This window comes from Gobius niger (genome assembly GCF_951799975.1).
Source record: "Gobius niger genome assembly, chromosome: 3".
Classification (NCBI taxonomy): Eukaryota; Metazoa; Chordata; class Actinopteri; order Gobiiformes; family Gobiidae; genus Gobius; species Gobius niger.
Window position 1 is genome coordinate 40,649,703 of NC_136854.1, and position 14,677 is coordinate 40,664,379.

The 14,677-nt window shown below is 40.4% G+C and overlaps 1 protein-coding gene and 1 long non-coding RNA gene across 3 annotated transcripts in view; one reads left to right on the top strand and one right to left on the bottom strand.

Annotated features, from left to right (window-relative positions):
• Positions 1-14,677, bottom strand: part of LOC306960925 — a 247,525-nt gene that overhangs the window by 25,921 nt on the left and 206,927 nt on the right. The window lies entirely within an intron of this gene.
• On the top strand, positions 11,047-12,561 carry LOC306961288 (transcription factor JunB-like). Of its 2 annotated transcripts, XM_079553981.1 has the most exons (2): positions 11,047-11,186; positions 11,446-12,560. In XM_079553981.1, the coding sequence occupies exon 2, from the start codon at positions 11,484-11,486 to the stop codon at positions 12,306-12,308; it is 825 nt and encodes a 274-aa protein (XP_079410107.1). In that variant the 5' UTR covers positions 11,047-11,186; positions 11,446-11,483; the 3' UTR covers positions 12,309-12,560. The 2 variants fall into 2 exon arrangements, with proteins under 2 accessions (XP_079410107.1, XP_079410106.1); XM_079553980.1 differs by lacking the exon at positions 11,047-11,186 and having other exon boundaries at positions 11,324-12,561.

Here is a 14,677-nt window from a genome sequence, read left to right on the forward strand (position 1 = left end):
GTAAATACTGTCTAAGTGGCGCTAGCCCGCGGTTAGCTTTGCCCATTAGCCTTTTAGCTTCTTCTTTGTGATTCTACTAGTGTGTATTGCACCTCTGACCACAGAGGGGAGATGAAAGACCCCCCAAATCGTCCTATTAACACTTGTATTACCCCCAGAGGGACTAAGGAAAGGATTCATTAAGGTAAACAAGTTACTTAGTGCTGCTTTAATCTTTTACCCCCCCACCTTAACCAAGCGCATTTTCTCCAGTTTAATTTGGCCCAAGTCTAAAAGCTTCTCGACCGGAGCCTGTAGGCGAGAGAAATGCCTCATTTTGAAAGCTAAGACCCTCAAAACTGATCGTAACTGTTTTGTCGCCGCTTTTTTGTTGCATATTTTATGTGTTTTCGACTTTAATGTTGATTTTTTTGCTGCTTTTCCATGACTCTTTAGTCGTGTTTCTGTCGTTTTTTGGTGGTGTGTTGTTCTTTCTTTTCTTTGTCGCTCTTTTGCCACGTTTTGTCACATTGTGGAAGCGTTTTTGTTATGCTCTTGTCTTTTTTTAATGGTGTTTTTGTGGTATTTTTCGTCTGATTTTTGTCACTTTGTTGTTGCTTTTCCTATCGCTCTTTTGCCACTTTTTTTTGCCTTTAGATTTTGGTAAAGCCAAACTGGAGTAAACGTGCTCTGTTCGAGGTTAATGCTGCCCCTGGACCAGCAGCTTTTCTTACTATACTTATACACAGATGTTTATAGCTCAAGTTCCTGGTACCCATTCTTTGGAAGTACAATATGACTAATTTCCAAACACAGTGGGAGGTTTTCATGTATTTCTAATAAAGGATGTCAGTGACGTACACAAATCGGGACTTTTAAGTAAGTTGATTTCTAGGTTCTTTTTTTTTTTTTTTTTCGTGTTCTGTGTTTTTTGCGCTTGTTGCAAACAAAGGAGGAGGGAACTCACGCAGTACATTGTAAATGGTTCTGGGTCGGGCTGGGTGCAGTTAAATGATACCAGGATGGTTTCGGAAATAACGTTAAGGTAAGACTGGGATAAAAAAAATACAAGTATCAAAAGCAGGAACTGAAAAAGAAAACGTGTGTCTTTAGATTCAAGTTTTGATGATGTTGGTCCAGGGACAGCGTTACAGGAAGTGACTTGGTTGTTTTGGCTGAAATAAATATTTTTTTCCCCCCATTTTTATTTATTTTCTTTCAATTTTTTTGCCTAATGTTAACCCCATATTCCCCAATTTTTTAGACTATTTTTTATTTTCCCTGTTTTTTTCCCTGATTTTTAGCTATTTTTTTTCCTCATAATTTTCCCCATTTTTAATTATTTTTTTTTGTGTCTAATGTTAACCCCATTTTCCCAAATTTTTCCACCCTTCTAATAATTTTCCCAATTTTTCCCCCATTTTTTTTCTTTTTCTTTTTTTTTTGCCTAATGTTTACCCCATTTTCCCAAAGATTTTTAGACATTATTTTTTTTTTCTCCCAATTCTTTCTGGTTTTCACATTTTTTCTCACTGATTTTTTTTACATTATTTTTCCCCATTTGTATGTATTTGTTTTATTTTTTTTTGTCTTATGTTAACCCCATTTTCTCCAATTTTTTAGACTTTTTTTTCCCCCCAATTTTTTCTTGTTTGCCCATTTTTCCCCCTGCCTTTTGTTATTTCTTCTCATAATTTCCCCCATTTTTTTCCTTTTTTTTGCCTAATGTTCACCCCATTTTCCCAAAGATTTTTAGACATTATTCCCCCCCCCCCCCCCCCCCCAATTTTTTCTGCTTTTCACATTTTTTCTCACTGATTTTGTTTTACATTATTTTTCCCCATTTGTGTGTATTTGTTTTATTTTTTTATGCATAATGTTCACCCCACTTTCCCCAATTTTTTAGCCTTTTTTTCTTTTTTTACCCCAATTTTTACTTCTTTTCCTATTTTTCCCCCTTTGATTTTTGCTCATTTTTTACTCATATTTTCCCTATTTTTCCCCCCAAATTTTTCACCTATTTTTTAACACGTGCTCTCCTTATTTTTTCCACAATTTCTCCCAATTTCCCCACATTTTCCCCCCAATTTAATCCCCATTTTTCACACATTTCTTTGGAGATGAACCCGATATCGTGAATTTGCAGATCTTTCACACATTATCGTTCTGTTTCCTGGTTCTACATGACAAATATTTTAGTACAGATCTCGAAAACAGTATTGTTCAGGTATCGGAATCGAAGTATCCTCAAAGTACTTGTATTCCTAACATCTCACTTCTTCACAGGGACGTCTTTCTAAACACGTTTCATAACTTTCATGGACCTGTACTGTCACGGTAAAAAAAAAGAAGATACATTAATTGACACAAGGAAATGTCCGCTCCATTGTTCTGCACTCAGTAATATTTGCCCTTTGTAACTTTTGCGTTGTTATTTTCATATTTGTGCCACAGTAGCTTTTGTTCGTCAGCCTCCTCCGTGCAGCCTGTCACTCTGAATCACACCAGCGCTCAAACAAAGTGACACAATCGTATGTATGAGGTGCTGCTTCGGTAGATCTCACACAGTCGCCCGAACACGCCGTCCCTGACCCTGTGCAGTATAGCAGAGCATTACAAATGTGGTGTTTCATTTTTCGACCCATTCTGCCCTCACTCACAATACAATCACAAACATCCTCCTCGTTCTAAATATCCTCTAATGACTAGATTCACAGCTTTCTACTCCCTGTATGGCTGAATCTTAAGGGCCTATCTCACCCGGCCTGGAGACTAGTTGGAGACCCGAGTCGCCGCTGGTCATGGAGATGTCTCTGAGACGTCTCCTGGAGATAAGGCGAGTAGTCCAGGTGGTCTCAGTGAGAATGAACAGGCTCGATTTCTTAGCATATTCTCCGAGAGGTCTCCGCATGGTCTCAAGCAGTTGTGTCATGAACACCATTGTTGTCCTCAACCTGTGATACGTGTTTGTGACGTCCCTGCTATGTCTACAAGACCTGTCGGTTACCAAGGAGATCTATGAGAGACTCTATACGACTCTTTGAGATCTCCTTGGTATCCGACAAATAGCCGCTGGTTACTGAGACGTCCCCTGGAGATAAGGCGAGTTTCCTTATAGTCTCGGTGAAAACAAAGGAGTTTTATTTCAGCATGGTCTCTGAGAGGTCTCTGCATAGTCTTCAATAGGTCTCTGCGGTCTCAAATCAGTTGTGTCAGGAATAGTATTGTTGTCCTAGACCTGAGAGACGTGTCTGTGACGTCCCTGCAATGTCTCTGAGACCTATCGGATACCAAGGAGATAAGAGACTGCATACGACTCTTTGAGATCTCCTTGGTATCCGACAGGTCTCAGAGACATTGCAGGGACGTCACAGAAACGTCTCACAGGTTGAGGACAACAAATAGCCGCTGGCTACGGAGACGTCCCCTGGAGATAAGGCGAGTTTCCTTATAGTCTTGGTGAAAACATAGGAGCTTTATTTCAGCATGGTCACCGATAGGTCTCCAAGAGGTCTCAAGCAGTTGTGTCAGGGATAGTATTGTTGTCCTAAACATGAGAGACATGTCTGTGACGTCCCTGCTATGTCTACGAGACCTGTCAGATACCAAGGAGATCTATAAGAGACTCCATAGAGATCTCCTTGGTATCCGACAAATAGCCGCTGGTTATGGACATGTCTCTGAGACGTCCCCTGGAGATAAGGCGAGTTTCCTTATAGTCTCGGTGAAAACAAAGGAGCTTTATTTAAGCATTGTCTCCGAGAGGTCTCCGCGGTCTCAAGCAGTTGTGTCAGGAATAGCATTGTTGTCCTCAACCTGTGATACGTGTCTGTGACGTCCCTGCAATGTCTAAGAGACCTGTCGGATACCAAGGAGAACTCAAAGAGTCGTATAGAGTCTCCTGGGTATACTAAGGAGATCTAAAAGAGTCTTTGAGATCTCCTTGGTATCTGACAGGTCTCAGAGACATTGCAGGGACGTCACAGAAACATCTCACAGGTTGAGGACAAGAAATAGTGCTCACAATGTTACCACTACTGCTTGAGACCACGTAGACCTCTCGGAGACCATGCAGAGACTCTGCTGTAATCGAACCTGTTCGTTTTCCCCATGACCAGTGCCGACTCTAGTCTCCGACTAGTCTCCAGGCCGGTGAGAAAGGCCCTTCGTGTGCACTGCATCAGTCCGAGTTGCGGAGACATTGCGGAGACACTGCCGATCAGGTGAGATAGACCCGAGCTAAAACCAGACTGAGAAACACAGAATTTTGGTCTCGGTTTATGGTTAATATCTCGGTCACGGCTGGACCTGTCCACATGAAATAAAAACTGTCACAAAGTCCAACGTCCTGAACTCAGGTCACAGAGACGATTGAGGAACAAGTTTTCCCTTTGATGAAATGTACTTTTTTAACCCCTTAACTCCCACCTGAACCGAGCACATTTTCTCCAGTTTGGCTTTACCCCAGTCCAAAAGCTTCTGGAAAAAAGCTGTGAAAATAGCAACAAAACTGAGACGAAAACAATGATGGAAATGTGACAAAAAAGTGAGAAAACATTGACAAAAAAGTGACGAAAAATTTATGAAAAAGTGTCAAAAATGTGACAAAAAAATGACAAAAATGTGACAAAAAAATTGATAAAAATTTGACAAACAAATGACAAAAAATTGATTAAAAAAATGACAAAAATGTGACAAAATGTGACAAAAAATGACAAAAATTTGATTAAAAAAATGACAAAAAATAACAAAGAAATGAGAAAAAATGACAAAAAAATGACAAAAATGTGACAAAAAATGACAAAATGTGACAAAAAATGACAAAAAAATGATTAAAAAATGACGAAAAATGACGAAAAAATGTGACAAAAAATGGAAAAAAAATGACAAAAATTTGATAAAAATGTGACAAAAAAACGACAAAAATGAGACAAAAAATGACAAAAATGTGACAAGAAAATGACAAAAATGTGACAAAAAAATTGATAAAAATTTGACAAAAAAATGACAAAAAATTGATTAAAAAAATGACAAAAATGTGACAAAATGTGACAAAAAATGACAAAAATTTGATTAAAAAAATGACAAAAAATAACAAAGAAATGACAAAAAATGACAAAAAAATGACAAAAATGTGACAAAAAATGACAAAATGTGACAAAAAATGACAAAAAAAATGATTAAAAAATGACGAAAAATGACGAAAAAATGTGACAAAAAATGGAAAAAAAATGACAAAAATTTGATAAAAATGTGACAAAAAAACGACAAAAATGTGACAAAAAATGACAAAAATGTGACAAGAAAATGACAAAAAATGTGACAAAAAAATGACAAAAATGTGACAAAAAAATGACAAAAAATCGATACAATTTTGATAAAAAGTTGACAAAAAAAAAAAGACAAAAAAAAAGACAAAATGTGACACAAATGACAAAAATTTGATTAAAAAAATGAAAAAAATTCTGACGACGTGAGGATAAAGATCCTCTCGGTTCAGGCGGGAGTTAAGAGGTTAATAAAACGCAAATAATGTAAATATTATGAACTGTATAGTGTTTTGTAATTGTCTCGGGGACAGCAGACGAGCTAAAGTCTGGTACGAAGCATCCTTTCATATGCTGATAAATGCTCCTACATGTCCCTGTCAAATAAATCAATACACACACACACAAAAAAAGGAATCAAACCAAACTGAGGCTCTGTGACTACATTATCTGCACACAAGTCCCCTCCCTAACCACGCCCCGATCCTTCTGCATCTGCATTCATGACCTTTTCTCCACTCCCGGTCTCCCCTACCTAATTTATTTGTTTATTGGAGCAGTAAAGATTCAGCTCGAAAGGAGTGGGCCGAAGCAGAAGCTTATGAGCGCCCACTCCCGAAATCAGTACAATAAACATTTTCATATCCCAATAGCACAAGGAACCAAGGAACACATCACGCCCACAAACACACAACACACCCGTTAATGATTAAACTTTACACTGTTGTAATTACATGATCAGTCATACAATTAGCAGCATCATATTTTGATTTGCCTCATTGGCAAAAGAGAAACTGTTACATTTCAAGGTGGATGTTTTAACACGGACCAAAAATATGACACAATATGACCAAAATGTGACAAAATGTGACACAAATGACAAAAATTTGATTAAAAAAATGACAAAAATGACAAAAATATAACAAAAAAATAACAAAAATGTGACAAAAATTTGATAAAAAATTGACAAAAAAATGACAAAAAATATGACAAAAAATGACAAAAAAATGGATTAAAAAAATGACGAAAAAATGTGACAAAAATTTGATAAAAAATTTGACATAAAAATGACAAAAATGTGACCAAAAAAATGACAAAAATGTGACAAAAAATGACAAAAATTTGATTAAAAAATGACAAAAATGTGACAAAAATTTGATAAAAATTTGACAAAAAAATAACAAAAATTTGATAAAAATTTGACAAAAAAATAACAAAAAATGACAAAAAAATGACAAAAATGTGACAAAAATTTGATAAAAAATTTGACAAAAAAATGACAATTTTATTGTCGTACAAAGCAATGTTTGAAATGTTCATGTAATTAAAGGGATATTTCAGGATTTTTGGCATAGGGCCTCATTTCCTAGTTATCCAGAGTGTTGCTGATTTCTGGAGATATTTTTTTTGTAATTCATTCAGTTCTTATATTTGAAGAGTTACGTAGCGCTAGGCTAGTGCAAAGCTAGTGCATTTCTATGGTATCAGCTAGCCTGCATTAAAAACAGTGTGACCCGCTCCACAGAGCAACTGAGGCAAATCACTTATAACACCAGACTAACCATATAAATGTCTGTGTCCATAGAGTAATTATAACCATATTGCATTTAAAACAACTTATATTTGAGCAGCATCAGCTTTGTGGTTGTACAAGCTACGCAGCGGCGGAGTGATCTGCTAGAAAATAGTTCAAAGTATAGCTCAAAATGTGATGCAAGGTCAGTTATATTCGAATGCGAACTGCTATGATTTCTGTGTTGTTTTGACCCCTTTTTATATTGTATGTAATTTCTGCTTTTACTGTGTTGTGAAGCACTTTGTGGCCTTTGCCTGTGAAAGGTGCTATATAAATAAAGATTACTTACTTACTTACTTATATTCCAAAAAATATTGTATCGACACAGACATTTATATGGTTAGTCTGGTGTTATAAGTGATTTGCCTCAGTTGCTCTGTGGAGCGGGTCACACTGTTTTTAATGCAGGCTAGCTGATACCATAGAAATGCGCTAGCCTTGCACTAGCCTAGCGCTACGTAACTCTTCAAATATAAGAACTGTATGAATTACAAAATAAAAAAAAGAAATCAGCAACACTCTGGATAACTAGGAAATGAGGCCCTATGTCAAAAATCCTGAAATATCCCTTTAAAGAGGAGGATTATGCTTTTTTCAGTCCCATGGCACCAGTCTATATCACACTACAATGATGACCAAACCTTCTGTTGGTCTGTAAATGCAGTAAATTAGAATAACTGCCTTGTATAAAATGTCTCTCTCAAAATGGCTGTAGTGAATGTCTTGAAATCGGCCTCTGTCTCTTTAAGAACCTCTTTCAGACACGCCCCCTCCACACGCTGTCTGTGGCATCAGTGGGGAGGGGGTTCTGCTGAGGAGCAGTGGTTGGTTACTCGGCTGGTGACGAAAGCTCGGAGGCGTCTCCAGGAGGTGGGGGCGTTCCTAGGAGGACTCAGGCAAAGCTATCCCTAAAATGGCCGCCATCAGAGTTTTTACAGATGACTCAAAAATACGTGAATGTGCCAAGGCAACACTTCAGGCATGTTTTTAATGAGGGAATGACATAATAACATGATGGAAAGCTTGAAAAAGGCACATTGAGTTGTTTTATGTGTGAAATGTGCGATATAAATAAACTCGCCTTTTCCTTAATATGTAAATAGAGTTTGTTTATAGGTGGTTTCTTTTATTATGCACTAACTAAACAAACTCCTCTACTCTACAACTCCTCATCATAGTTGTTAAACACAAGCCTGAATGTAGATTATTATTCAGATTTGAAAGACTAGATAAGAGAGAAGCACTTCCTGAACCTGCTCTAAGTTTTTTCTGCCGTTCGATCTATGACACATGTGAGAAACCACCCGATCTGCATTCACCGCGCTGACCTTTGCTGGACAGATGAGGTCACTCTGAAACTGGAACTGACCCAACGATACTCCGCTGTGCTTCCCTGAACCGGCTCCCATTTCATTTCTTTGAAGGGACAGAAGACGTGACCGAGACACTGAGGAGAGGGGCGGGGCCGGGGGCGGGGGCGGGGCCGGGGCCGGGGTGACCGGTCCGAGGGGCGGGCGGCGACTCTGACCTGTGGATAAAAGAGAAACAGAGTGTTAGATTGAGCATATATGACAAAGGTCCACTATGTCATGTTCTCAGTTCCCCCTAGTGTCATATCCAAGAGCACATGTTCCACAGTTTGGCTTTACCCAAATCTAAAAGCTGAAGTGTTAAAACAGCAACAAGAATTAGATTGAAATGAGGATGAAAATGCAACAAAAGAGCGTCAAAAATGTGATGAAAAAGCGACGGAAAAAACAATAAAAAGTGGCAAAAATGGGTGACGATGATGCAACAGAAAAGCCACAAAAGAGCAACAGAAAAGTGACGACAATACGGTAACAAGGCAAGGAAAATGATCTGTTTAGACGACTTTTGTAGGTCTTAGCTTTCAAATGAGACGTCACTCTGGCCTACAGGCAGATTTGGGTAAGGCTGAGCTGTCGGGGGTTAAGAGAAAAAACAAAAGCCTCAAAAGAGAAACAAAAACGTGACAAAACAGTGATGAAAACGCAATAAAAACACCACAGAAAAGCCACAAAAGAGTAACAAAAAAGTGATGACAACACGGTAGCAACGCAAGACTTTTGTAGGTCTTAGCTTTCAGCGAAAACACACTTGGTTAAGTCGGGGGGTTAAGAGAAAAAACAAAAGCGACAAAAACGTGACAAAACAGCGATGAAAACGCACTAAAAACGCCACCGAGGAGTAAAAAAAAAGCATCAAAAGAGTAACAAAAAAGTGAAGAAAAAGTGACAATAATGGGTGACGAAGACACAACAGAAAAGCCACAAAAAAGTAACAAAAAAAGTGACAAAAGCGCCACAAAGAAGCAACAAGAAAGTGACAAGAAAGTGGCAAAAATGGGGGATGAGGCCACAAAAGAGTGGCAAAAAAGTGACAAAAACCTGTCAAAACAGCGATGAAAACGCAATAAAAACGCCACAGAGTGACGACAATACGGTAACAAGGCAAGGAAAATGATCTGTTTTGACGACTTTTGTAGGTCTTAGCTTTCAAATGAGACGCCACACCGGCCTACAGGCAGATTTGGGTAAAGCTGAACTGTCGGGGGTTGAGAGAAAAAACAAAAGCCTCAAAAGAGAAACAAAAAAGTGACAAAAACGTGACAAAACAGTGACAAAAGAGTAACAAAAAAGTGACAAAAACGTGACAAAACAGTGATGAAAACGCAATAAAAACGCCAAAGAGGAGCAACAAAAAAGTGACGAAAAAGTGACAAAAACACCACAAAAGAGCGACAGAAAAGTGACAAAAAAGTGATTATAATAGGTGACGAAGACACAACAGAAAAGCCACAAAAAAGTAACAAAAAAGCCACAAAAGAGAAACAAAAACGTGACAAAACAGTGATGAAAATGCAATAAAAACGCCACAGAGGAGCAACAAAAAAGCAACAAAAGAGTAACAAAAAATGACAATAAAAGGTGACGATGACACAACAGAAAAGTGACGAAAAAGTGACGAAAAAGTGACAAAAACGCCACAAAAGAGCAACAAAAAAGTGACAAAAAAGTGACAATAATAGGTGACGAAGACACAACAGAAAAGCCACAAAAAAGTAACAAAAAAGTGACGACAACACTGTAACAACGCAAGGAAAATGATCTGTTTAGACGACTTTTGTAGGTCTTAGCTTTCAAATGAGACGTCACACCGGCCTACAGGCAGATTTGGGTAAAGCTGAACTGTCGGGGGTTGAGAGAAAAAACAAAAAGAGTAACAAAAAAGTGACAAAAACGTGACAATAATAGGTGACGAAGACACAACAGAAAAGTGACGAAAAAGTGACAAAAACGCCACAAAAGAGCAACAAAAAAGTGACAAAAGAGTAACAAAAAAGCGACAAAAAAGCGACAAAAAGTGACAAAAAAGTGACAATAATGGGTGACGAAGACACAACAGAAAAGTGACGAAAAAGTGACAAAAACGCCACAAAAGAGCAAAAGAAAAGTGACGACAACACGGTAACAAGGCAAGGAAAATGATCTGTTTAGACGACTTTTGTAGGTCTTAACTTTCAAATGAGACGTCACACCGGCCTACAGGCAGATTTGGGTAAAGCTGAACAGGCGTAAACACACTTGGTTAAAGCCTCTCGCCTCTCACGTCCACCTTTGCCGTTAATTAGACCGGGCGCGCGCGCGCTTTAAAGCTTTTCACGCGCCGCAGACACCGGACGCTTCATGCATTGTTGAAGCCACACGCCCAGAGCGAACGTGCGTGCCCAAAGGAGGGGGGGGCGGGACAACACGCGCTCCCCGGGACTTGGACCGGAGCCACGGGAGGACTGGCTTCCCGCTCCTCTTCTGGGAGGAACCGGCGCGCCAGGATATACCCAAATATGGACTGGCCCATATCGGTGAGAAACATGACTCAGCTCGACTATAGGCAGTGCCCTCCCTTTTACCCATGGGATGTTTCTGACTGTGCGGGATGGGGATCAAGAAGCGCTCGGGCTCCACGTGGGCGGGGTTTGGAATAAGACGTCGCAGCCGAGACGTTCATTCTGTCACTTGTTTGATAAAACTGTTTAATTTTGTTGTTGTTTTTTTCACCTGAGAGAGTTTCTTCCACAAAGAATGAGTCTCGTCTTGTTGTTTACGCTCCTCGTTCCTGGCAACAACGTCACTCACTCCCAAGGGGGGGCGGGGAAAAGGCGAGGGGAACCGGCCAATCGCGGCGCCGTAGCCCGGAGGTCGTGCGCTCACCGGGTAAATACCGAGGAGGAGCGCACGAGCCGCTCATTACCGAGCAGGAACTAAAGGGAGGAGTGTCAGCTTCACCAGTGAATGAAAACTGCCGAGTTAGTAACTGGACTCCGCTTTAACCTCCGTCTAAAGGTATATATCGAACGCTTGGTACGGTACTGTTCCACTGTTTGGAAGTTTTCTCTGCTTTGGTAGTTTTCCTCCAGTGTGTTAATGATCCTGCCGAGGGGACTTTTCGGAATTTGAGTCCGTTTCGGGGACACTGAGAGGCGCAGCTTCTTTTGCGGCCGCTTCTTCTTGTGTTGTGACTGTCTTGCTTTTGAAATAATGTCCACAATGATGGAACAACCCTTTTATGACGACTCGTTTCTTTCTGCTTATGGCCATCCAGGCGCGGCGCTGCCAGACTACAAGCTGCTAAAGCAGAATATGAACTTGAACTTCCCCGACTCATATAGAAACGCAAACTTCAAGGCGCCGCACGGAGATTTCTATCCGGCGGGGGACTCGCTGAAACTCGCGTCGCCGGAGCTGGAGCGACTCATCATCCAGAACAGCAACGGGGTCATCACTACCACGCCGACGCCCGCGCAGTTCCTCTACAACCGGGGCATCACCGAGGAGCAGGAGGGCTTCGCCGACGGCTTCGTCAAGGCTCTGGACGACCTGCACAAGATGAACCAGATGGCGCCCCCGAACGTGTCCCTCGGCGGCGGCGGCGGCGGGGTGTCCTGCGCCTCCATGGGGCCGGAGCCGCTGGAGTACACCACCCTGAACAGTTGCACTAACATGACCTCCGCGCCCAGCTACCCCTCCACGACCATCAGCTACCTGCCGCATCACCAGTACCCGCAGCACCCGCACCACGCGCACGGCTCGCACCACTTCCAGCAGGCTCTCCACGCGCAGCGCTTCGGCTGCGGCTTGAAAGAGGAGCCCCAGACCGTCCCGGACATGCACAGCAGCGACAGCTCCCCGCCGATGTCCCCCATCGACATGGAGAACCAGGAGCGCATCAAAGCCGAGCGCAAGCGGCTGCGGAACCGGCTGGCCGCGTCCAAGTGCCGCAGGCGGAAGCTGGAGCGCATCGCGCGCCTGGAGGACAAAGTGAAGGGCCTGAAGACGGACAACGCGGGGCTGTCGAACACGGCGTCGGTGCTGCGGGAGCAGGTGGCCCAGCTCAAGCAGAAGGTCATGACGCACGTGAGCAGCGGCTGCCACCTCATGTTGGCGCCCAAAGTGAAGTCCTATTAGAGAACTGTTGCACTTTTGAGAAACACTGGACGCTGAACTGCACTGACAGCACACACAGACACTTTCAGGTGTGAACTTTGGAGCCTGCGGGTCCGACAACACAAGACTACAACACTGAGGGCATTTGGAAAGTGTCGTGTCATTGTCTGTTTACATTTTTACTTTATTTGTGATGAGATTTGATGTAATTTATTTGAGTTTATTGGGTTGAACCTAGTAAGACCGTCTTTTCTACTTGTACAGTATATATTTAAGTAAATTAAACTATAAAACCATCCCGTTTTGTCTTCTCTGAATCTTAAACCTACTCGTCGGCGTCTCTGCGCTTCAGCCCTGAAGTTTACAGCGGCGGCCTGACGTCGGACAGTTTCCCTATTGACGTATTTGCGTCGTACCATATTTGGGCATTTTTACCGGTAAACGTCACAGGGCTACAGATTTCCGGGAACTCCCTCCTACACTGCCCGTCAGAGGAGCTGCGTTTTCTCTCTTTCGCACATCAGCGCGTGTGAAGCAAACGTTTGTCAATGAGCAGCTTTTTTCTAACGAGGGGAAACTCCCCGAAGGCTTTCATTTTCCCAAAACAAGTCGAGCGCGTCGGGCCAGAAAGGGGGTTACACGAAAATACTTTAGCAACAGTGTGTGTGTGTGTGTGTGTGTGTGTGTGTGTGTACAGGGGGGGTTATACCATAGAAATATAGGCTACACACACACAAATATATACACATACTGGCACAGGCTTGTTAAAGGACAGATAGGGGGAGGGGGGGGTAAAGGGGGGACACTTTACACTTTGGTGGTGGTTGTGTAAAAACAGTATCATATAGATTAAAAAATATATATATATATACAATTTACACACATTTTGGGATGTTATAGTTGTTTTACATCTTCAAAAAATAGTCTGAAAATATGGCTTTAAACAGTGTTAATTTTGACAACATATTTTAATCTAGTTTTAGTCTTTTGACGAAAATGTAATTCGATTTTAGTCCAGTTTTAGTCAAAAAAATATCCTCAATTTTAGTCTAGTTTTAGTCGAGTAAAATTAAGACGAATTTAGTCGACTTTGCATTGATAATATTCATTATAATCATATTTATTCTTGCTCCTCTGCTTCATGGAGCTGCTCCACATGAACAAAGCTCAGAGCTGATCCTTTGGTGTGAATTTACATTATTTTTTTTTATTTTTATTACAGCTTTAAAGTAGAAACGTCGTGCCCAAAGGCATAGACGGCTGGGTTCATGAGTATTAAAACATAACATCAAAGATCAGCCTCTTATCAGTGTCCCGTAATTTGTTTTTAAAACAGTCCTAGGACAGTCCCACAGTTCTGGAATTTACATGATCTGAGGCTCTTTCAGACGCTCAATAGAAGTTTGGATGATTTTAGTCTCTCCTTTTCATTTTTATTTAGTCTCATTTTAGTCGACTAAAACATCTGGACATTTTAGTCACAGTTTTAGTCTCATGAGAAACTTTCAATTTAGTTTTAGTCCAATTTTAGTCGTCAAAAATGTCTTTATTTCTTTATTTAAGGATCCCCATTAGTCTTTACCAACGCAAAGACTACTCTTCCTGGGGTCCATTCTCATTCAAAAGACCTTATACAGTCAAAGGGTAATTTAGACAACACACATCGACAATACAGATTTCCTCATTCAAATAATTGAGGTAAGAGAAAAACAAAACAAGGTGTATTACAATACCCAAAGCAACTTTAAGTCAGGTTATTTATTTGTATTTGACTGATTACATGTTTCTTTAGATTATAAAATAAATAATAAATAACATATATAACAATATAAATAACACTAAAATTAAGTCTAAATATTTTAGTCGGCGAAATTAACACTGGTTTTAAAGATGTTGTGGCTGATTATCCCGGGAGTGGGGGGGACACCGAACGTCATAAACGTCATTCTCAAACTCAAAGTCTGGTTTGATATGAATACATTGTCTTTAAATATAAAAGAAAACAAAATGTATGATTTTCTCGAACCGAAAAATTGACGGCCAAGTAAACCTAACGCTCAACGATACGCCTTTAGAACGAGTTTCTGAAAACACATTTCTTGGAGTTATAATTGATCGTGATCTAAATTGGAAGTCACGGATTAATAATATCGGAATGAAATGATCAAAAGCACTAGCGATGTTATATAAATCCAGATATATTTTTTAACAAAGAAAGCTTAATTCTTATATATGACTCATTAATCATGCCATATAATCACTTATTGTTTAGAAATTTGGGGAAACACCTATTTTTCACCCTACAAAAAAAAGGCAATAAGACTCATCACATTCTCAACCTACAACCAACCAAGCCATCCCCTATTCATAAACCTGCAAACGTTGAAATT

Coding starts and splice junctions, on each gene's coding strand:
- LOC306961288 (XM_079553980.1), top strand. CDS start 11,382: ATGTCCACAATGATGGAACAACCCTTTTATGACGACTCGTTTCTTTCT.